This window comes from Mastigoproctus giganteus, unplaced genomic scaffold (genome assembly GCF_048544385.1).
Source record: "Mastigoproctus giganteus isolate SK-2022 unplaced genomic scaffold, ASM4854438v1 scaffold_15, whole genome shotgun sequence".
Lineage (NCBI taxonomy): Eukaryota > Metazoa > Arthropoda > Arachnida > Uropygi > Thelyphonidae > Mastigoproctus > Mastigoproctus giganteus.
This window is the reverse complement of record NW_028328292.1, coordinates 89,857-115,880: the sequence shown is the minus strand read 5'-3', so window position 1 is coordinate 115,880 and position 26,024 is coordinate 89,857. Positions and strand designations below refer to the sequence as shown.

At 35.0% G+C, this 26,024-nt stretch overlaps 1 protein-coding gene across 1 annotated transcript in view; it reads left to right on the top strand.

The window, feature by feature from the left end:
- Ppcs (phosphopantothenoylcysteine synthetase) overlaps window positions 1–26,024 on the top strand; it is a 118,236-nt gene that overhangs the window by 83,065 nt on the left and 9,147 nt on the right. Inside the window, exons 7-8 of the mRNA XM_090389375.1 lie at window positions 12,592–12,754; window positions 25,592–25,693. Of these exons, the coding sequence (XP_090245501.1) occupies window positions 12,592–12,754; window positions 25,592–25,693 (265 nt within the window). The remainder of the gene's footprint in view (window positions 1–12,591; window positions 12,755–25,591; window positions 25,694–26,024) is intronic.

Below are 26,024 nucleotides of genomic sequence, written 5' to 3'. Positions count from 1 at the left end.
TGCATCCAAAAGAGCAGGACTAAAATATTTAACTGAAATATTTACAAACTATACAAATATTATTTAAAATATTTACAAAATACTAAACTACAGTAATTACAAATATACAATATTCATTAATATACAAAAAACATTACAATGGAACATCAAATGTTAGACAGTGAATCATGTGCAAGAGGTTGGTGAATGTTATGGAAGCAGTTGTCAATAGTTAATTGCATTTATAAGGACGTAATTGCCTCGCCCTCTTCTCCCATTGACTCGATTAAATATCACTAGGAGGAAAACTTTTTAATGTATAGATAGATATTACAAATATATATTATATATATGTATATATTATTATGTATGAGTATAATGGTGACTGTAGTGTAGATAGATATTACAAATATATATTATATATATGTATATATTATTATGTATGAGTATAATGGTGACTGTAGTGTGCTTCAAGATTTTAATGCCTTTAAAAGTGTGCTGCAACAATGAAAAGGTTGAGACATTAGGCCCTCAATTTAACAGACTAATTGGGGGAAGGGCTGTCCGCTATTGCCAAAAGTCCATTAAATCGAATGTATTTTAAAAACGTATATTAATAACGAACTTACAATGTACAGGATGTATTAAAAAGTTATTATAATGTACATTGAGTAATTTATATGCAGCACTAAAACATCTGTTAAAAATATAAAATAAATTTACAACAGGAACCAAACTTTATTTTAATTAAACACGTTAAAAACTATACAGCGTAACACTAATGGAGTGTTTCCACCACTTTTTTTTTTTTTTCTTAAAGCTCACACAAAGTTGTTTTCAATGTGAACATTAGTTTTTTTATTTAAATCCATTTTAGAGGGAAAAAAAAAAACCTTTAAAAATTTCTTATAAACTCCATTGAATAAAAAACATACAAAAAACGTTAAAAAAAGATATGTAATATTCAATATTAATATTAACTTAATTGAAAGAATCACAATTTTCGGAGTCAGAAACAACTGTAATATGGAGGGAAAGGTGTTAATTCCTTGTTGATAGAGGATTCTGGTGAAACAGGTGCAGTTGATGAAGTGGTCTTGAAGAAATCAGTTGCCTTACACCTTGGTGTTGCTTCCTTATTACTGTAGATCGAAATTCTCTAAAATGTTCATAATAAGGAAGCACATCAGGGCCTGATGATGATTCAGTATAATGTATGATGTCATCCATATGTTGTCTTATAACAGACAATTTAGGATGAGATGAAACTGATTCTTCATCTTTGTCATCATCATCCTCTTATTCTCCATGAAGAACATTTTCTGCAATCTACCTCAGAAAAAATTTAATAGCCCAGATCACCTCATCATTTTTGAGCCACTGTTCCACATCATTGTCCTGAAAATTACACACCTCAACTCCCTCAAGGTGCCTCCATAGCCAGGTGGGCAGGAGCAGCAGTGCATAGCACATGTTTATTGATTAGACTGGGGTTCGAGCCCGCGACCACCAAATACTGAGAATGCAGAAAGGTCAGGGAATGACCACTGCATATCCCCAGAGCAATATGGCCTTAGTTGCTAATGCTCCTAAAAACCAAATAACAACATAAATAACAACAACTCCCTCAAAGTCCATTTCGGATTCTATGTCATACAACTTCAGCCATCAACATTTGCACAAAATAAAACTGAAATTTGCTCCTTATTTAGCTTATGACCAGGGGTGCTTGTTTCATGCTTGTGAGCCTGGGTATTTTCAGGAACAGCACAATAAAAAAGCCGTCTCGTCATCTTTATAAATATCTAAATGACCTCATTTTTAATGAGGTTATTTAGATATTTTCTGAAAGCCTCAACTTGTTCTTCATGTGCACCTAAAGATTCACCACAGGTTCTTTTATTAACAATGCTGTGGTGCTTTCGAAAATGCCACAGCCATCCATCACTCCCCTGAAATTTTAGGCCCATATGCTTAGCAAGCCTTTCAGTAGCTGACTTTAACTCAACACCTCTAACAACACCACCACTTGAGCACTGCTGAAGAAACCACTTGTACACTGCTTCCTCCAGATTTTTATCTTTGGCCCCCTTTCATATGTTTTCTACTGCCAACTGTAGAAGTATTGGAACAACCATCTACACTGTATTTTAATGCAAACATCTTAAGTTTTATTTTTATTTTTGCAAATGTCTGAAACTGTTTGCTTTTTGACTCTTTGACTCTATAAATCTCGCACACACACACACACGAAACAGTTACTCCACCTTCAAGCTTCTCAATCAGTTCTAATTTTTGTGCAACACTCAAGTTAACATGTTTATACTTTACTTCTTTATCCCGCAAGGCCATAACGATAGACAAATATTACATATTTATTACATATAGATGCATGATAATATAATGCTGACTCATTGATCCAACCTTTTAGTGTGCTCTATTCGCAAATAAAAATAAAAAAGGTTCCAAATTTTTCCTTTAGAACAGAAATTTTTTGTCCGTTAAATCGAGGGCTTACTGTACTTTGATTTTAGGAAAGCGTTTGATACTGTTGCATGTGGAAGACTATGTACAAATTGGAGCAGTATGGCATTAAGGACAAGTTGCTGCAATGGATAAAAAGATGGTTGAGTGGGAGAAGGCAAAGGGTAATCAATGGACGCTGCTCCTCATGGACTAATGTTATTAGTGGAGTCCCTCAGGGTTCGGTGTTGAGCTCAGTGTTGTTTTCTGTATTTATCAATGATATTGATGAATGTATATGAGGGTTAATGTCTAAGTTTGCTGACGATACAAAGGTTGGCAGTGTTGGTAATGACAGTAATGATAGTATACTACCACAACAGGATCTCGAAAATTTGACCAGATGGGCTGAGAGGTGGCAACTGAAGTTTAACATTGACAAATGTAAAGTACTGCATATGGGTAGCAGTAACCCCACAGTAACATACCAACTGTGTGGTACTACACTCAGGGTAGTAGAGAATGAAAAGGATCTGGGGGTAATTGTGCAGTCAGAGATGAAGTTTTTAGAGCAGTGCAGACAGGCTGCAAGAGTAGCTCATGGTAAATTGTCAATGATATACAGAAATTTTGATAGCAGGGATAAGGAGGTGATTGTCCCCTTATATAAGGAAATAGTCAGGCCACACCTTGAGTACTGCATACAGGTCTGGAGGCCTCATTTTAGGAAGGATGTAGAGCTGCTGGAATAAGTACAGAGAAGAGCAATGAGATTGGTGAGTGGAACAAAGGGTTGCTCTTACCATGAAAGACTTAAGTTCTGCAACTTGCAGTGTCTGGAGACTAGGCACCTATGAGGTGATCTAATTGAGATGTATAAGGCCTTGAATGGTTTGAGCAAGCTCAATGCTGATGGGATTCTTCCTCTTGCTCTGATTACTCATTTGAGGGGACATAAATTCAAATTGAGGAAAGACAATTGTAGAATAGATGTGTGGAAATTTGCCTTTAGCCAGCAGGTGGTTGATTGCTGAAACAAACTTCCATCTGTCATTGTAGAAGTTGACATCTTAAATAAATTCAAGGCAGAACTAGACAAGCATTTGGAGTGAATGGATGGGTGAAGTAGGAAGGTTTTTTTTTTGGCTGATGCCAAAGAAGTTTGCTTTTTTGCATCATATGCCTCTGCTAATGCTAATGTTTGCTCAGATCATATCAGTGAAATTATTCTTGCAGGGATGAAATCCTTTATTCCACATTCCACCTTAAATTTTCGTCCTTTACCTAAACTTTAGTTTTACAATAAATGTGCTAATGCTGTTCAAGATAAGAATGTTGCATATCGCAATTAACTTCCATTAAAATCTCCACGTTTATTTTCTGCTTACACCAAAGCTTGCAACAATTGTAAAGCAGTTATTAATCAGTCCAAATTAATTTTGAACAGGCATTTAAGAGTAGAAAACTTTCTTCTTGTCCAAATGATAGTCAAGCATTCTGGTCTCTTGCTTAAGATGTTGGCCACAACTTTTTCCCATCTCTGTTCTTTACCTCTCTCAAAACCAGATGTTTCTATTGCAGCTTCAGCTAAAGATAAAGCTGACCTGCTAGCATCCTACTTTTCTTCGAACTCATGTATTGATGATCTTGGTAAGCTTCCTCCTACCATTCAATGCCTCCTGTTGTCTTCTGTCAAAAAGATATCAGAAGAATTTTGAACAGCCTTGATGCCAAAAAAGTGCCAGGTCCTGATGGTATTTCTTCACTTGATTTCAAAACTTGTGCTCCTGAGCTTATTCCTATTCTGTGTCACCTTTTTACACTTTCTTATTCTACCGATGTTTTCTCTTCTGCTTGGAAATTTTGCTTATATCCAACCAGTTCCTAAAATGAGTGATAAATCCCTCCCATCCAATTATCATCTGATTACATTTTCTTCTGCTCTTTATTGCCAACTCTTAAACTACTTAGAAATATTCCATCTGATCAATGATCACTGGTATGGATTTCATCAGTGTCGATCTACTGTCGATATACTGGCTTATGTTGCTAATTAATGGATAAATTCAATGGAAACATTTGGTGAAACTCAAGCAGTTGCTCTTGACATTTCAAAGGCTTTTGATTGTGTTTGGCATAAAGGTATTCTAAATAAGCTTCCATCTTATGGTTTGCCAACTGTTTTTTGTAATTGGGTATCCAGTTTTCTCTCTGACTGCTCACTATAGGGGATGGTAGATGGCTGTCTTCTAACTTCTTCACTAATGCGGGCATTCTCCAAGATTCAGTCCTCTTTCTTCCACTCTTTTCCTCTTATATATTAATGACTTTCTTACATCAACTGAAAATCCTATCTACTGTACTGCTGATGAAAGCACATTGCATTCCACCTTCCAGTTTGATAAACCTTAACCTGCACAGACAGCTCCAACTTTTCAGTTATCCACTACCAATTCTTTAAATGCCGATCTTCGTATAATTCTCCAGTGGGGCAAAGATAACTTAGTTAATTTCAATCCTTCTAAAACTCAGTCCTGTTTTATATCTTGCAAAAAGGATTATTTTGCTCCCATGCTTATCTTTAATAACACTCAGATTTCTAGACAAGGTCACATTTTTTTTAGCCGGCAAGCCATTGATAGCTGGAACAAGTTGCCCTCACAGGTAGTTGAGGCTAACAGTTTGAATAAATTCAAAGGGCTACTGGATATTTACCTGTGTAAGAAGGGAAACATATAATTTGTGTTTTCTTATCTACTTAGTCGGTTTTTTTTTTTTTTTTTTTTGCCAGTGCAGCAAAACCCTGGCTTCCTTGCACTATTTGGCAAATACTATTACTACATCTGTATCGGGAATTACCCTGAATTATAATCTTTCTTGGCATAAGCCCATCACAAATATTGCTTCCTCTGCATCTAAATTTTCTCTTTTGCTCTTGGTGTTACTTTTCTTCCAAACAGCTGTTCACTCTGTACAAATTGCAAATCTGCCCTGTCATGGAATATTGTTCCCACATCTGGGGCAGTGCCCCCAAGACCTCTCCCAGGCTTCCAGATTCCATTCAGAAGAGGGCAGTTAGATTAATTAATTACTCATCTCTAACAACGTCTCTCCACTCTCTGTCTCATGGACATTGTTTCTGATGCATGCCTTTTCAATAGATACTTCCATGGGCACTGTTTTTCTGAACTGGCTTCTATAATTACCTCTCTCTCTCTCTTTCAAACCAGTCCAAACACATGCTGCAACCAGTCAGCATCCTTTTACTGTCCAACTTCAAACTCACAAAACCAACTTTTTTTCATTCACATTTATTCCTTCAACTTTTGTTTTCTAGACCAACTTCCCTTCATACATATTTCCTGGAAATTACAATCTACAGAAATTTTAAATCCAGTGTCAAGTACCTTCTTTCATCTTCTCAATCTTCAACCTATGCACAGTACTAATTATCAGAGGTTCCAATACCCTTTCATGCCTGGGGTTTTCATAAAAAATATATAAATAAAGGTTTGCTTATTTCTTTTGCTACCCCTTTTAATATAATTGGATAGAATTCATCAGCTCCAATGCCTTACTTATTTTTAGCTTGAACCTTTCTCTTTCACCTTCCTCTTGGTTATCATAAAATCTTTTAAATTCCCAATTAGAATTGGTCTGGTATCCCCATCCCTAAAAATTTCATGTTATGTTGCTACAGTACATTGCCATCTTCATAAAATATGTACCTAAACGTTGCCAATAGAAAAAAGTATTATGTAATAGATCACCTAAACTAACTAAAACATACTTTGTTTTTTAAACAAAATAAAAGAAATGAGAGCTGATTTAGGTCTATTCTTTATTTTCCCATCATGTGAAATTAAAGATGATTAGAAGGGGGAAAAGTTCATATATCCTATAAATTAAAACATGATATTGACCATTTTGAACTTACACTAATTCTCTTGGTCATAATATTAATACAGTCGATTCCGGTTATTTGGGACACATCAGGACTAGTGCATTTTGGCCCAATTAAGCGGCTGCCCCAATTATCCAAAGTTTCACATAAATAGTTAAAAATACAATGAACCCCCACCTTACAATTGGTTCACTGTGCTAACTGGCCTTGCAATGTTGTGCATACATCACAGAGTACTCAATGCGGATTTGTGGGGAACCACAGGAAACGCTTGACAAAAACACTATGTCCACTATGTACAATCAAATCACGTTCCGATGGACTCACCATAGTAAAGTACTGTTCACTATACGTGTAGTAAGCACCAGTCATTGTGATCACGCTTGTGAATTGAATTTTAATTCTATTAAACAGTGATTCTAATTAGTGAAAATAGGAAGAATATTATCCATAGGCTATAAAAGTGAAGATATACTATATTAAGCACAAATTTACCCTTTATTACCTTACAAATTAAAAAATTAAATGATACGTGAAAATCGAAGAATATACGCGATAATCAGAATAATTAATACGTACTGTAATATGTACATATTAATTAGTTGACATTTCTGTTCACTGACATTTGTGGGTGGGGGTTAAAATTTAAAACAGTAAAAAGATAAGTAATCAATAACAAGAACATGGCACACACAAATTGCAAGTAACACGATACACGCAAGTGAGAATGGAGTAACCAGTTACGAAGCTTTAAAAATAGGAATGAAGAGAAGATTCTGAAAATTAATTTATATGATTGAAGATTTCACGGACGTGTAAACGCATTTCACCATAATAACCCACAGAATTCCAGCTGTCGGTATTATCGCAAATTCAATAAGATCGAGTTTACTACCCGTTTATGATAGATTGCATTAACAGAAAAGCCCAATAAATAATTCCATGAATCTATTGTCAGGGAAGCAGGGAACATGCTTTGTAAAAAGGATAGGTGGAGGTGGAACAGGACCAGGGTATGTCTGCCAGGGGCAAAGGTTGATGACGTTGTAGAGCGGATATCATCTTTTAAGAGCACAAAAGGTGATATAGTTGTACACGTTGGCACTAATGATATTAAGAGTAGGTGACCAGCGGAATTACTTAACAAGTACAGGTCACTGTTGAAAAAAAGCCGTGAAGTAGGGTTGAATTTGAAAGTGTCTGCAATTCTGCCCAGACACGATAGGAGGGAGTATATGATGAGAGCCTTGTCGATCAATTCGGCCCTGGAAAGACTGTGCAAGGCTCAAGGGGTAGAATTTTTTTCAGCCTGGACTGTACTTGTTAACAGGAGAGATTGCTTCTACAGGGATGGGATACACTTAAATAGAAAGGGTGCAAGAATATTTGCTGATGCTATCGAGGCAGTGTTAGGTGGGTCGGAAAACTGCTAGCTTGGGGGGAGACAAAGACTAATGGATTAACAGTAGCCACTGGCAGAGGTGAAAGAGATTCTTGCACTGCTTCTATTGGAATGAGCAGAAGCCTGAAAAACAAGATGCAGGATATTTCAGAGACTGCTGGAAGTCATTGCGGTAAAAGTAAACACATGGGTTGTGTTAGGGTAGCTAAGAATAGAAACAGGTGCATGTATACTTGCGTGTACACCAATGCTAGGAGTTTAGTAAATAAATTTGATGAATTTGAGGTATTGCTCAAAACATCAAAGGCAGATATTGTTGGGATATCAGAGACGTGGTGTCACACAGATATAAGGAATGCAGAACTGGAATTTGGGGAGTACAACGTCTACAGAAAGGATAGACAGGACAGGAGGGGAGGAGGGGTTATGTTATTAATTAAGAAACACATAAAATCCAAGGAAGTGAAGCCAGTCGACATCGATGGACAGGGCAGTGTCGAGTCAGTTTGGTGTGACATAAGCATAGGGAAATCAAAATTGAGAGTAGGAGTGTGCTATAGGCCTAATGACTCTGATGAGTATAATAAGATACTGTACAGGGAAATAGAATGGGCCAGTAAATCAGAGAGTCTTATAATGGGGGATTTTAATTTCCCAGATATTGACTGGAATTTGTGGGTTGGTCACTCACACAATAGCAAGGCTTTTGTGGATTTATTGGATGATTGTTTTCTACACCAGCATGTTTGGGAGGCAACTAGAGGGAGTAATACTCTTGATCTGATTATCAGTAGTGATTCTTCATGGATTAAGAATCTGCAGATAAAGGAACCACTAGGTGGCAGTGATCACAGTGTGCTGAAGTGGGATTTACTCAAGGAGGTAACTACCATCAGAGGTAAAGGGAAGGGTTTTTGCTTTCGTAAAGGCGACTATGATGGTCTGAGACAGTATTTAAATTCTATATAGCAGGACCAACTGATGATGTTACCAACAGCAAATTCAAAATGGGAAGCATTCAAGGAACTAATCTTGGAAGCTACCAGGCTTTACATACCAACCAAGAAATATTGTTCAAGGTTCAGGCCTAAATGGTTGTCAGATGAACTAATGAGACATATGGCAGAGAAGAAAAATGCATGTAATACATACAAATTAATGCGGTGACATGGAAGCCTATGATAGATATAAGTTGGTCTGTAACCAAGTCACAAAGGAGATTAGGCAGGCAAAGGCAGATTATGAGAAATCCTTGGCAAAGGATGCAAAGAAAAACAGAAAAGAGTTCTTTACCTATTTAAACTCAAGAAGGAAAGGCATGAATCAGATTGGTCCACTGGATGTTGATGGTTCAACAGTTGAGGATCCTGCTCACGTGCTAACAATCTAAACGAGTATTTTGCATCTACATTCACACATGAGGAGTTATTCAGGAAGGGGAATGTCGTAGGTGAAGTAAACATTGGCAGTGAGCTAGATGATTTTCTAATAACTGAGAAGAAGGTGGAGGAGAAATTGTTGAGGATAAACATAAAAAAGGCACCCAGGGTGGATGGGATCTATCCAGTTATATTAAAGGAGGTAGCAAAGGAAGTAAGCAAACCCCTAGCCATAATTATGAGAGCTTCTTTGGACTCAGGGGAGGTACCCATAGACTGGAGATGTGCAAATGTAACCCCAATTCACAAAGGAGGATCAAAGGCTGACACAAGTAATTACAGACCTGTTAGTTTAACTTCGGTTCCAGGAAAATTAATGGAGGCACTGTTTAAAGAAGCACTGCAGGATCATCTAGACAAAACTTCAGTTATAGCTTGGACACAGCATGGTTTTGTTAAGGGATAGTCTTGCCTGACCAATTTGATTGGATACTATGATGTAGTCACAAAAGAACTGGATGCAGGGAATAACTTTAATATTATATATTTGGATCTTAGAAAGGCTTCTGATACTGTTGCGCATGGAAGACTGCTGCACAAATTGGAGCAGTGTGGCATTGGAGGCAAATTGCTGCTATGGATAAAGGGATGGTTGAGTGGCAGAAGACAGAGAGTGGTAATCAATGGACACTGCTCAACGTGGACTAATGTTATTAGTGGAGTTCCTCAGGGTTCAGTGTTGGGTCCATTGTTGTTTTCTGTATTTATAAATGATATTGATGATGGTATATCAAGCTTAATGTCCAAGTTTGCAGACGATACAAAGGTTGGCAGGGTTGTTAAGGACACTACTGATGCTATGCTACTGCAACAGGATCTGGAAAGGTTGAGCAGATGGGCTGAGAGGTGGCAAATGAAGTTTAACATTGACAAAAGTAAAGTACTACATATGGGAAACAGTAACCCCAGATCAACGTATCAACTCTGTGGTACTACGCTGACAGTGGTAGAGAATGAAAAGGACCTGGAGGTAATTGTGCAGGCAGATATGAAGTTCTCTGAGCAGTGCAGACGAGCTGCAAGAGTAGCTCATGGTGTCTTGTCAATGATATACAGGAATTTTTCTAGCAGGGATACGGATGTGATTATTCCCTTGTATAAGGCATTGGTCAGGCCACACCTTGAATAGTGTATACAGGCCTGGAGGCCTCATTTCAAGAAGGATGTAGAGCTGTTGGAACGAGTACAGAGAAGGGCAACAAGATTAGTGAATGGAACAAAGGGTTGCTCTTACGAAGAAAGGCTAAAGTTTTGCAAATTACAGAGTCTGGAGACTAGGCATCGGCGAGGTGATCTGATAGAGGTGTATAAGGCTTTGAATGGCTTGAGCATGCTCAATGCCGATGGGATTCTTCCTCTTGCTCAGAATAATCACCTGAGAGGGCATAAATTCAAATTGAGGAAGGACGGATGTCGGATAGATGTGCGGAAATTTGCCTTTAGCCAGCGGGCAGTTGGTTTGTGGAATAGACTTCCATCACTTGTTGTTGAAGTTGATAGCCTAAACAAATTTAAGGCTCAGCTGGACAGGTATTTCGAACGAACGGAGGGGTGAAATGGGAGTAGTGGTTGTTTTTTTTTTTTTTTTTTTCGCTGATGCTGAATAAGCTTGCTTTCTTGCATCATATGCCTCTACTAATGCTAATAATGCTAATGCTAAGATTCATAGAGGTGCCTGCTAATTGTTTTTATTGTTTTATGGTTGTGACCTCCAGAAATCCAACTGAACCACGTGGTATGGTCAGAGACAATCATGGGATAATCTCCAGTGCTGCGGTCTCCTCCCCGATTAAACGGCATGTTGTCCCAATTAAGCGAAGTAAACCCTGGCTATTTTCTCAATTGAGTTCTGTTTTTTTAGATTTGCCCCAAATAAATGGCTGCCCTGATTAACCGGTGGCCCAAATAATTGGAATCCACTGTACTAATTTAACACAACATGCTAGTTAATTTAACATTTTTTCAAAGAGAGAGAGAGAATGCAGCACTACAAAAACACTGACATGAAATAATTGTATGTTAATCATCAGATTATATAAAACTGTAAAAATTTTAATTGCTGGGATATGGTCATTAGATATGGTTTTATGTAAGTGTTTCTGCTATGATGTTTGGTTTTGCTCTCTCTCTTTTTCTGGAAAAAAAAACACATTAATTTAATTAGTATATAATTTAACTAGTTAATTTAATGTATACACTCCTTGGCATGTAAAAGTCCTCCATCAATGCATTGTCGACCCAGTGTGTTAATATCCATTTGCACAACTTCAGCCATTTATGCCTATCTCTTCTGGCTGAAATACGGCTCAAACCTGCTGTTCATAGTACAGATGCAAAGTTTATGCTTGCACTGTGCATCAAACAAGACTTTGATAAGACACTATGAGTGATGATGATGATGAAAGAGTCAGCAAACATCAACTCTTTCAATAGATGCTGAATAATGCCAACTACAGTTACTTCTTCCAATCTATTCCTTGAGGTTGTATGAATAGTGATAAATGCATGCTAGTTGAAATGCCAGTACTACAGAAATTGATAAATAATAAAAATAAATAAATTTCCATTTATTGTCTAGATGGCCAAGGTCAGATGAGCTTAAAAATTCAGTGATTGCATAAATATTGAATTATTAAGGACAACTGGATTTATTGGTGCTGCAGTTTACAATGGACTATACATTTTTTTGTGGCAGTTATGGAGTTGAGCGTGAAACCTCCTTACTTGTAACTGCACATACTAACCACGGGATCACAACTGACCCAAGGTGGTGATATGCTGCACAATCTTTATTGGCATACTCAGTTTATGTGAGCATTCTCTACTTTTGTCTTTTTACAATGATTCAATATTTCAGTACCTGAACAGTTATTATATTGTTTTCTGATGGGTAAAAATACTACAATACACGGGATGGTTTCAGTCAGACCATAAATATGTATCTTAAAGTATTTCAATATATAGTTTAAACAAAATATTTAATTATGTAATTTAAACAAAATATTTCAATATATAGTTTAAACAAAATATTTCAATATATAGTTTAAACAAAGTATTTCACAAAATTGACATTTCTAGCAGGGATTGTGGCTAACATTTTTGCTTTAGAAACATTGTCAAAAATTGGCACATTATTTTCATGAAAAATAGCAGTGATTTATCCAAGTGCTTTGAGTAATAGAATGGGCTTTTGTTTATTATGTAAGTTCAGTCCATATACAGTAATCTGAACTATTAACATATTATGTGGGCTGTGCTTTAAATCCGAAAATGTATCTATCCTTTTTATTTGTATTTTTGTAAGGAAGGTCCATTGAAATTTGTACCCTAGTTTTGAATCATCCAAAAAAAAATTTTTCACTTTGACTCATTTAGCTTTTTCTTCTTTTGTTTGTTTGTTTCAGCTGGTCATAGCAAACACACTTCATGACAGGAAGCAACAAGTTGTGTTAGTAACAAAAGAAAAACAAGAACTTGTAGCACTCACTGATGAAGAAATTTCCTGTGGAAAGGAAATAGAAGAAAAAATTGTGACAGAGTTAATTACTCGGCATACTAATTTTGTTGGTGAGGTGTCATAAGTTGTGAAATTAAATATATATTCTTAAAAAAATTGTTGTGTGTGTGTGTGTGTGCGCGCGTGCATGCAGTCCCATTTGTGCCCACATACACAAAGGATTGTTTAAATGAAAGACAAAATGGGCATATTTTACTTTGCATTGTAAAAGATTATATAAAATCACTATGTTGAGCTTTTTGTCACAATGTTGCACACTTTGTGATAGGATCAGGATCTATCTTTATAATAACATTTCATGTTATTATAAAGATATATCTATGTGTGGTTTAAGCACTTAGATAAGCACTTAGTAAGCACCTAGCCTTGCAAGCAGTCTGTGACATCACAGCAGTAGTCCTGGTGCTCTGATATTCTCTCAATAAAAAGAAAATAATTTTTTATTATTATCATGTTTTTTTGGCTGATGTTGTATAAGCTTGCTTTCTTGCATCATTTACCACTACTAATATTAATATCCTATATGTCCTCTTTTTATGTATCAGATACATATTCAGATAAAGAAAATTTCATATGAATTATTAATTTTTATACCGTAGGATTTAAGTTATTTGTGGCAGTTGAATAATTGAAACCACGGATAATCTGCAGAATGAAAGAAAAACTCATTAAAGTGACAAAATTTATAAATTTATTTACATACATGCTATATTCATTTTTATAAAAATATACTAAAGATGAGAAGATTTGACATAATTTAATACATACATGTTATCTATTGAAAAATGAAAACAGTGAAGTTCACTTAAGTTAGCTTTATTGCTTAGTGCTTCCCTGTGAAAAGTACTATGTAAATTTCAAAGAATCATCTTGTCAGCAAGGGCAGCAGCATCTCCTTGTTGGGTGCCTCCGTAGCCAGGTGGGAAGGAGCAGCAGTGCATAGTACACGCTTCTTGATTAGACCGGGGTTCGAGCCCATCACCACTAAATACGGAGGATGCGGAAAGGTCAGGGAATGACCACCGCATATTTCCAGAGCAATATGGCCTTAGTTGCTAATGCTCCTAAAAAAACAAATAATATAATAATCTCCTTGTTGTTAAATCAAGTAGAGACTTAGCACTTTAGCACCCTTTTCATATTTATTGATAAACTGAAGTTTTTGTTTAATAGAAGAACAACCCTTTTCTATTTTAACTTGATAGATGCGCATGAATCTAAATTAAAAAAAAAAAAAAACTGAGACAAATTAAAATTAACTATATTTTGCTAAAACTGAAAGATTATTGAAATTTAACTAAAATGAGCAAGTAGGTAGAAAGCAAGGGTGTAGATGAGAATTTCTTCAAAATTCAAGGGTCTCATTTACAGGAAAATTACAAAATATTAACAAACACCATTTGTAACTTTAGAGTTGCCACAAAGCAAACCTGAAAAATTTCACATAAAATGCACATCTTTTAGATTACTTTGTAGCTAAAAAATTAACTTGTTAAATGTTATTCATTAACAAAAAAATTACTACAAGGACTTTTGGTATAACTATTAATGTGTATAGATTTTCTGATTTCCAGTTTAGGACCTTATCACTGTGCCACAGTTTAAAACAAAGGCCAGCAAATGATTGCTCACAAAGCATATTTTGGTTAATAGTAGCACATAAAAATGAAAATATAATTTTCTGAGGAGACCAATGTCAGAATTGTTATTATTTGCCTGATTTAGAGTTTAAGTTTACCTCAGATAGTGAATTTTTTTAAATAAGGCAAAGGAAAAACTATTCTAGGTCCCCTTAAGAGAGTCTCGAAAGGCCCCTATGCCCTTTCCCAACCATACAAAACAATTCCATTCTTCCACCACAGACACAATGGCAGCCCTGGTGGTATAGTAGTTTCACAACTGAAATGGAAATAAACTTGTAAAAATATTGGCTCAATCTCTTGACCTTGTTTTTATTTTTAAAGTACTTCATACAGGAAAGGTTGCTGGATCCAGGTTTAAAACATATTGTGGTACATGATATAAATATTTTAAAAAATAATTATTAAAAATAGTAAAAATATATATACATATTAACATACGATAATATTGCATTTGCCTCAAAATGGAATGTAAATTTTATTTTTTCTCCACCATTCTCAGACCAGAGAAATAATAACAGAATCGTGTGCCCAGACATGGCATGCTTAAACCAGAGGAGTGGTAATTAAACTTGTAATTGGATTCCAAATTTCTTTTTGTTGTCCAACTTTTAATGACTTAGACTTCCATGGACCAGGTTTTACTATCCTGAATAACTTGGCATCTTACTATTGGTCAATAGATTTAATCCCTCACATAAATTAAATGTTGGCAGCACTTCTTGCCAATATGCACATCAGGTTTTGAAAGCATCGACAAGCAGGAGTCTGACAGCAGGTAAGAATTTATTTTTATGTATGTACAGTGTATTTACTTATTCTTAATTAGCATTAGTAGAGGCATATGATGCAAGAAAGCAAGATTATGCAGCATCAACCAAAAAAAAAAAAAAACTTCCACTTCACCCCTCCGTTCGTTCAAAATACCTGTCCAGCTGAGCCTTAAATTTATTTAGGCTATCAACTTCCACAACAAGGGATGGAGGTCTGTTCCACCAACCAACTACCCACTGGCTAAAGGCAAATTTCTGCACATCTATCCTACATCTGTCTTTCCTCAATTTGAATTTATACCCTCTCAGGTGATTATTCTGAGCAAGAGGAATAATTCCATCAGCATTGAGCATGCTCAAACCACTCAAGGCTTTATACACCTCTATAAGACCACCTCGCTGGTGCCTAGTCTCCAGACACTGTAATTTGCAAAACTTAGCCCTTTCTTCGTAAGAGCAACCATTTGTTCCATTCACTAATCTTGTTCTGCTTCTCTATACTCATTCGAGCAGCTCTACACTCTTCTTGAAATGAGGCCTCCAGACCTGTATACAGTACTCAAGAGGCGCATTATAGACTTAGTCGCTAATGCACCAATAAAACCCAACAACCAACCAACCAACAGTACTCAAGGTGTGACCTGACCATTGCCTTATACAAGGGAATAATCACCTCCTTATCCCTGCTAGAAAAATTCCTGTATATCATTCACAAGACACCATGAGCTACTCTTGCAGCTCGTCTGCACTGCTCAGAGAACTTCATATCTGCCTGCACAATTACCCCCAGGTCCTTTTCATTCTCTATCACTGTCAGTGTAGTACCACAGAGTTGATATGTTGCTCTGGGGTTGCTGTTTCCCATATGTAGTATTTTACATTTGTCAGTGTTAAACTTCATTTGCCACCTCTCAGCCCATCTGCTCAACCTTTCCCGATCCTGTTGCAGCAGCATAGCGTCAGTAGTGTCCTTAACAACCCTGCCAACCTTTGTATCGTCTGCAAACTTGGACATTAAGCTTGACATACCATCATCAATATTATTTATAAATACAGAAAACAATAATGGACCTAACACTGAACCCTGAGGGACTCCACTAATAACATTAGTCCACGATGAGCAGTGTCCATTGATTACCACTCTCTGTCTTCTCTCCCTCAACCACCCCTTTATGCATAGCAGCAATTTGCCTCCAATGCCACTCTGCTCCAATTTGTGCAGCAGTTTTCCATGTGCAACAGTATCAAAAGCCTTTCTAAGATCCAAAATATACAATATCAAAGTTATTCCCTGCATCCAATTCTTTTGTGACTGCATCATTGTATCCAATCAAATTGGTCAGGCAAGACTTCCCCTTAACAAAACCATGCTGTGTCCGAGCTATAACTGAAGTCTTGTCTAGATGATTCTGCAGTGCTTCTTTAACCAGTGTCTCCATTAATTTTCCTGGAACAAAAGTTAAACTCACAGGTCTATAATTACTTGTGTCAGCCTTTGATCCTGCTTTGTGAATTGGGGTCACATTTGCACATCTCCAGTCTATGGGTACCTCCCCTGAGTCCAAGGAAATTCTCATAATTATGGCTAAGGGTTTTCTTACTTCTTTTGGTGCCTCCTTTAATATAACTGGATAGATCCCATCCACCCCAGGTGCCTTTCTTGTGTTTATCTTCAACAATTTCTCCTCCACTTTACTCTGTTATTACAAGATTATCTAGCTTACTGCCAGAGTTGAATACACCTCTGGCATTCCCCTCGCTGAATAACTCCTCATGTGTAAATGTCGATGCAAAATATTCATTTAGTTTGTTAGCTACCTGAGCAGGATCATCAAGAGTTGAACCATCGATATCAAGTGGACCAATCTGATTCATCCCCTTCCTTCTAGAGTTTACATAAGTAAAGAACTCTTTGCTGTTTTTCTTTGCATCCTTTGCCAAAGATTTCTCATAATCTGCCTTTGCCTGCCTAGCCTCCTTTGTGACTTGGTTACAGACCAGCTTATATCTATCATAGGCTTTTTTTTGTTTTCTAGTGTATATCCCAAACAGAAATTTAACCTAAAATCCTTTGGACTTAAAATTCACAATTAATATTTATTGATGTGAAAACATCTATAGCGTCACCTAATGATGGAATGTAAAGAAAATGCAAGACGAAAAAAGAAATTGTTGACAAATATTTGTATTGCTGCAGTCATATGACAAATATTTGTATTATTGCAATCATACTATTCAACAAATGGATAAAATCATACTTCCTAATTAGACTATTGGCTTGGATTTTGCTAACCTCTTCCAAGCCAAGGATATTTTCACATAAAACACCTTTCGTGCATACAGGGTATACACACAAGTTTTTTGGATTATAATTAATTAAAAATGTTCCTAAATTGTAACCCTTTCTATTTTCTACCCCTAATAGCATGGTCTGATGATGGGTATCAGTAAGATGCCTGAAATGTCACCTTAAAATGTATTGTGGTTTGGGCTATAAGCTTAATAAACTATATTATTAATTTCACGTTGTATAAGAGTGGTTATTAATTATAGTAATTAATTTTCATGGAAAACAACCATGTAACATCCTTCCCTAACTATATTTACCACAAAACAAAATGTTCAGACATGTATTAACATTGTTACAGTATTATGATTAACAAACTTAGATGAGCATATTGTTATTAGAGCCTAATGTTTTTGAAATTATCTTTTCAGTAATATTATACTATGACATAATATAATATTATATTTTGACATAAATATAATATAATGTCAAAATAATTGTGATTTTCAGCATTTTTATAATTTCAGATTATAAATTCATAATTTTATAATTTCACTTTTTGTCAGAAAATAATTTATCATTAATTAAAATTTTTGTGCCACAAAAAAATCAGATCAAATCATTAATTAAATGCTTTTTTGATATTCTGTCTGTTATCAGTTCCAATAAAATCAACATTGCATTTTATTACTTTTAGCTGCATGCATTTTTTAATGCATGCAATTAAAATGCATTTTTTAAGTCTGCAGCTCTTTTCATCTGGACCCATTGATCAGTGGGACCAGAAGAAAAGAGTGTTAAAAGTGGGATAGAGTTATAAGCAGGAGCGTTATAATGGAAGTTTACTGTATGTATGAGCTGGTGAGAATCAGAGTAGTGCAAGTCATCAATTTAAAAAAAAAAAATAAGTTGCACCCACATACATACAAGTTACTAGTTCCATGAGTGCCCACAGGGAGAAAAACATCATTGTCATACTGAATGAAAATTAAAATTAGAATTAGAATATTCAGAAAGAGTGGTGTAAATCAGTAATAGGTTACATTTATATTGTGAAAACAGTAGTTCTGATTATTGAGGAAATTATTTTATGCATTATTGTAATTATTTTACAGAGAAAATTTTAAAACTTTTAAAGTTTAGTAAATCACTTTACATTTTATTTAAATTATTACTAAGGAATTTTTATGGATAACCACAAGGTTGGTAATAGTCATATTATTTCAGTAATTTTACTGTTGTGGGCATCTGTGAAGAAAAAGTATTAAAATAAAGAACGTGGCATTGGCTCATCACAAGGAAGTTTATTTGTAGAATGCAGTCAGAAGAGTTTTCTACAACTTTAGAAAAGAGCATCACTGGGGGAGCTGAACTGGATAAAAATTAGTGGCAAAATTATAAATTCCGGGTATCCCCACCAATTTATTCAAAATATCCACCAGAGAGTATTTTGAATAAATTTAATATAGAATTGGGCATATTATTAGAGGGAATGGACAAATGAGGTGGGTAGTGGTTTTTTTTTTTTTTTTTTTTGGCTGATGTATAGGCTTGCTTCCTTGCATCATTTGCCACTACTACTAATAATAATAATTTCATTTGAAAATTAAGATAAAATGTTATATTTACTTTATTTATTTTTATTTTTCTTAAATATGTTAGTAGCATAAGTCATTTTTGCCATTCAGAACACACATTTTTTTAATTTTAGTAATCATCTAATAATATTTTAACTCTTTTACTATAACAATAACAGTAACTAAGAAGTATAGTGGAATCTCATTAATACAAAGTTCAAGGGACCTAAATTTTCACGTTTTGTAATTACGAGGTTTGTAGTAATGAGGTCGCCCAAAAGTGTCAAAATTTTACCCTTTTTTTTTTTTTTTTTTTTTTTTTTTTTTTTTTTTGTTCATATTGTATATCTAAGAATAATAATAAATAATAATAATAATATCAAAAATAAATTAATAAAATAAAATAATAAAAATAAGATAAAATAAAAACAAAAGCCTTGTCTAACATACATATTTTTTAAAGATTTTATTTTATTTGTAAGATAAACTAAGAGAAAAGCAATACTAACGGAAATGAAAATATTGTACAGTATATATTTTGATATATACAATATTTTAGTATCACAGTAAAAAGAATTACGATCTTAATATAAAAGGAGACATACAAACCATTTAACTTTTTAATAAATTAATCTAATTTAAAGAAAGAATCCAATGTTGTTTGCACAGTTTTTGTCCTATATGCATTTTTAACTACCGCACAGACATTATCAAATGCAATAGTTTTCTTTATCAACGTTACTACAGGCCAACGCATTCTCTACAGTTCAATGCATTTTGGGCATCTTTTTTTTAGATGGCAGTGTGTTTGCTTCTACACTTTTGCTGTCGCTGGTAACAAAACATCATCGTTTTGTATGGTGCTCAGCACTTCTGGTGTTAGCGTTGCAGTGGTAGCAACTTCATCATTCATCTTCACAAACTGTTCAAATTCGCCAAAAAAATCCATATGCTCCTTCAAATTCCTCCATTCCTCAATGATGCTATCACATTCGTCTGTTGGACCATGTTTTTCGATAATGTTCTCTCCAAGGCCTCTTTCTAAAGCAGTTGATTATTACACTTGATGCAATACTGTCCCAAGCAATAACAAGATTACAGATAGCATCCAAGACATTCCAATTTGGCTGCAAATTGTTCCCTCCTTCTATGTTGCGGATCAAGTACCTTATCAGACGGGCTATATATATGCTCTCTTGAGATTATAAATAATGCCTTGATCCAGTGGTTGCATTAAACTGTGGTATTGGGGGTTGTTGTTATGTTGTTATTATTTGGTTTTTAGGAGCATTAGCAACTAAGGCCATATTGCTCCGGGATATGCGGTGGTCATTTCCTGACCTTTTCCACATCCTCCGTATTTGGTGGTGACGGGCTCGAACCCCGGTCTAATCAAGAAGCGTGTGCTACGCACTGCTGCTCCTTCCCACCTGGCTACGGAGGCGCCATATCGGGGGTAAAAACAACAGCCGTATATTTGTCAACTTAAGTGTCTCAGCAGAATGTGCTGTACAACAGTCTAAAATCATCAAAATGTTCCTTTTTTCTGAAGCCATTCTTCTGTCCAATTTTGATAACCAAGACTGAAAAATTTTGACCATAAGCCAAGCACTTCTATTGGCCTCATAATCACAGGGAAGTTGGTTAACTGCTTTAAAACATCTTGGCTTGGAAAACTTACCAATCACAAGTGGGCGTAGTTTTGTGCTGCCCTCTGAATTGCAGAATAACAGAACAGTGAGTCTTTGTTTACTTAATTTTCCACCATGACAAGACTCTCCTTGAACAGCAAATGTTTTGTTTGGCAACAAATTATAAAATAAACCTGTCTCGTCAAGATTAAAAATATTTTTCAAGGATGGACCTTACAGAACACAACCAGTCTGTAGCCTTTTCTTTGCCAACTAATCCAGACTCACTGCAAACATTTTGCGAAACCAAGTTATTCCTGTCTTTAAATCTTTGGAGCCACCATTGCTGCATTTGAAGTCGCTAATCCCATGTTGGTGAGCTAAATAATTTGCCTTTTCTTGCAAAATCGGATCTGATATTGGCAAATTAGATGCACGCATTTGTTGGTACCACTCAAAAAGTTTTGTTTCAAGCTCCTCGTGTTTTGCACCATGAATTTGTTTCCTGTTTTTCATTGCTGCTGCAGTGTCTCGCAATTGAAGTCTTTTTCGATTTTTCAGCGTTGTAGATAAAGTAGGTAAAGGGATGTTGTATTCCTTTGCAGTGTCCCCATTTTGCTTCTTTCTATCCTATCAGCCTCTTGTATAATTTTTAGTTTAATTTCCAGGCTTCTGTCCATCTACGTTTTTTTTGCCATAACTGTGCTAGATAAGATTTAATATAAACAAATTTTAAATTAATTTAAAGACACAAGTTCCGAAAAAGACGTCAGCTCAGATAAAATGGCACAAAAAATACATTACTGTATATGATAGCAAAAGACTCTTTGAACTGAGGTAACAATTGTAACTGACCTTATTCCCGTGGAGAGCAAGGGAATGCATGTAAACAACTTAGAAAAACTTTTTATTCTTTTGTTAATTTAACAATTCATAATTCAGAAAGATGTTTTTCAGAGTGCACTTGACAATGTAGCTACCATAAACTGCTTTTGTTTACACAAAACTAATTTCTAACAAGCCAGTGCCATCCTTCGGGAAGTAGGAAGCCAGGTGGCCGGGGGCAATAATTGGATCGCTCTGTTATTATACATACAAAATGACAATGTTTATTACTCACGGGGTGAAAAAGAACTTTGTAATACATATTAACCGAATTTTGTAATAAACGAATATATTTACATAGAAAAGCCTATCCTTTCGCAGGAGAATGGTAAGTGCTTCGTATAAATGAGTACTTTGTATAAACCAAGTTTGTATTAACGAGATTTTACTGTATCATCATATTTCTTGATTTTTATGTGATAAAATACTAAAAATAGTATAAATTTGAATTATACCACTGATTCTCATTGGCTCACTCATATATTTTTAGTTATTTTATAATAAATAACTCTAGGGAAGCCTATACCTCAGAGGCTATGTACTTTAAACAGTAGCCCTTCTAGTTAAATATGGGGGGGAGGGAAATATTGTTGGAGTAAAGTTCACATTTTTACACAGTTGCCTTATTATGATTTTAGGGATAAACTTTGAGATAAACATCGTATTCCTTTCAAACTAAACATTTCTAAATACCAAATTGTTTTATGTCATGAGAGCAAAAGTTTTGTTTAAGTTAGTAATGTAATTCTAAAGAAATGTTATTTTTATTTAATTGCTTTGTTAATATGCAGTAATTTTATAATCTACATGCTTGCATTTTAATTCATGGTTAAATAAAAGTCACTAAAAATTGGCTGTTCTTACCTTTTTGCTTGGTGTGCAGATGTTGCTGATAAATGGATTTTAATTTTTAATGGTTAAGTAAAAGTTTAATTATTATCATAAAATATTAGCCTTAAATCATTTAACTGTGCTTTGTTACTCATATTTTGTTAAATTAGCATATGTAACTTCTTAATTCAAAAGTTTTTAACATAAATATCAAAAGAGTAAATTGTGTCAAGATGTTTTAATGGTTCTATATTTTGTATGAAATAGGATTTAAAATACTACTGATATTTTAAATCCTATACTTGTACAGTTGCTTTATTATAAAATTGCCCTGTTCATTATTTTTGGATGTAAATTTTGGAAATGATTGGGCTTAAATACTTCATATAGGTAGATATTATTTGTACAGTAAAAATCTCTATATGGAAAAAAACATTTTATATAATTTTTTATTTAGATTTGTTTTTCTATAGATAAATAATTCAGAAGTTTTGTTTTTCACATTTATTTTTTTTAATACTGTTGTGTATATTCAAAGAAATATGTGTTACTACAGATGAATGACTATTTTTGGACCATAAATATGAAATCCTGTATCAGTTTTAAACTGTGCAATAAAGTTAACTAAAACAAACAGAAAATATGACTGATCATATTTGCTTGAAGAATTTATTTTAGAGTCCATTAAATTTTCCATTAGTGGTACTGTGCTAGAAGAGAGTATTATGATTTTCACATTTCTACTGATATTACTGTGTCTCAACTAAAAAACTTTTTAAACTTTGTCTTAAAAGAGGGCAGACAAAAAATTAAAAGTTGATATTCATTTAGTTTTTTAAGGTGCTAAATTGTTTGCAACTGTTTTATTCAGTTTTCTGCATGAAAGATGGGGGGGGGGATTCAAGTTATATTTGTTTATTAAAATTTAGTCATTATGATAATTCTCTTTATCAAATTAATAACGTGAAATAATGGATATTTTTTAAAGTTATTAATTCAATAATGGATATTATTAAAAAAAAATTTGATAATAAGTTTATATCAATACGTTAGCTAGGTAGGTCTAACAAACTTATTAATAAATTTTCCCTGTTCAAAAGTTGAAATGATTAGTGTAACAATTCCATGATGACCAAATAATAGCTTAAATGAATTAATCACTCTTAAACCATATGAAATGCTGAAACTGCAGCTTATTCATTTAAGAGTGATTAATTCATTTAAACTGCTCGTTTATTTGTTAAATATACCCTGTAAGTTCTCTTTTTATCTATTTGAAGGAATTCCATGATGCTTTTCAGCAGTTGCAACTTGGAAAACTGAATTTCAGTGAAAAAATTCAGTTTTCATACCCTTCACAGAACTATGTAGTTACTGGAACAGTACAAATCCTATGCAAAATTTGACATCTGAAATTCTAATGCAAAATTTGACTTCTGATTTTTTAATATTAAAAAACAGCCTTTGTGGGTAGCACAGTTGGTAGGATCGCCGTCCTCCACACTGGGTGGAAAAGATGAGTTCGGGTCCCATTGATGACGTGAGGAATTTTTATGGACCTTTTTCACACTGTGGCTGGGGTAGTCAGTCTCAAGTGAGGGTAGCATGGTTTTTTTCTCCTGGAAACTTGGGGTTTTTGTCCAGAAAAATAAAAGAAAGACCTTAGAAGAGGGTTCAAAGAAGGGCAACAAAATTAGTGATGAGTACAAATTTGTGTATTTACAAAGAACATCTTGAAAAGTGTGAATTGCGAAGTTTGCCAACTAGGCATCTACGAGAAGATCTGATTGAGGTGTATAAGACACTGAAGGGGGGGTTGAGTAAAATGAATAAAGAAGGTCTGTTTTCCATTGGGGAAACAGAATTTAAGGGAATAACAGGAGATTGATCTCATGAAGTTCACCTATAGGTAGTGGGTTGTCAAACACTGGAATTAAGCTGTCCCCCAGTGCGGACTTGTAGGACAGCTTAATTGATGCTAGTTTTAACAATAATTCATACTAGTTTTAACAACAATATTCATACTAGTTTTGGACTCCAAAACTAGTATGAATATTGGATTTTTTTTGGCCAATGCAGAAAAAGCAGCTTCCTTGCATTATTTGGTCTTATTAGTTTACTAAAGATTAACTAGTCATTATCTTCTAAGACAAAGGTTTTTTTTGTTTATAGTTTTTCTTTGTATACAAATTCTGAATGGACAGAAACAGAATTAAATGACTGGGTTATGTCCATCACAGGTTCGCTTACACCAGATCCTTTTAACCCCGATTATTTCATCCCTGAAGTGATTACTTTCCGTGACTATTTTCACAGTGTTCATGTATCTGTACATGACCATTTTCCAGACGTACACAATAAATAGTGGCAAAACATTGGGCCCCACCATAGTGGCAGACATCGAGGTCTTCCATTGCAAAGGGGCCTGAAAGCTCAGGGGGATGGCTAGACAGCTGGTTCGAATTGCCCATTGTTGTTTTGCAGGGTAAGCAGAAAAATTCATAAAGAGAAAATGAATATACAAAGGTCATTCAAATGAAACTGCAAAAGTTAAAAGTCATACGTCACAAACAAAAAGGAAACTGTATGTTAACCCAAATGTAGACCCCCGTTCCACACTTCTAACACTGAACTAATGCCTAGATTCCTCAAGAGAGGAAGTTATGTGGTTGGTGATGAAACCATTTGGGAGCTGTCTTCTCTTCCTTTATTGAGAAGTGACATCCTATTAGTGGCCAAAAAAGGTGATAATCACATAGAGCTAAGTTTGGTGAATGTGGAAGATGGAGTAATACCTCAAACTTCATCTCCTATACTAGATATGCTGTAGGGAGGGCCATGTAACGAGGAGCATTATTGTGCTGCAGGCACACGCCTGAGTATAGCAAACTACATTTCTTTTGAATTGCTTTCTTTAATTGATTTAGAAGACTATTACAGTATTTGGTTAGAATGCAGTTAAACCGGCCTTCTGACAACTAAACATGAAACTATGTGACTTGCTGTTTGTGTCATCGAGAAGGAGGTGCTTAGTTTTAATTGGTAGGTCATTATTTTACATCATTGTATGCTTAGTGGCTAGTGAAAAAAGGTTAGTTAGTTTACGTCACTAATTTCGGATGAATTCAAGCAGGCTAGTGAAAAAAGGTTAGGTTAGGTTATGTTACGCTGGAGTATACACCCTATTCTGAAGTTTTACCCAGATTTGTCTTCTAGAATAGTATAATATAGCAGCTTTTCTTCTGCTTTTTTTTATCTTTTAGCACAGAGTTCGATCTGCACAAGTGGTGAGGAAAGCGATGTGTGGGATGTAGCTTGTTTCTGCCAATCACTGTTGGCGCCACTCCTCCTCACCTTCGCCGAAGGTAAGTCATGTAGTTTCACATTTAGTCATCAGGACTGCCAGCTTAAATGCATTTTTACCCAGTATTTGTTGCTCGTAACTGTGTTTCTCCTTTCTCTAGATAATGTTCCAGAATCACTTTTTTATAATCCCAGAATATAATGAATAACACTTTTCTAACCAATGCTTGGATCTGGACTTTTTTTTGTCAAGGTGAACCTGTATGGCATGACTCTGAATATGTACATTTTCTTTCTGGTTTGTACAATGATGCAGCTAGAATTTTCGAGCCTCTATGCAAAGAAGAGGCACTTTCTCTCTATTTTTATTAACATGAAATGCCAGTGCCTTAC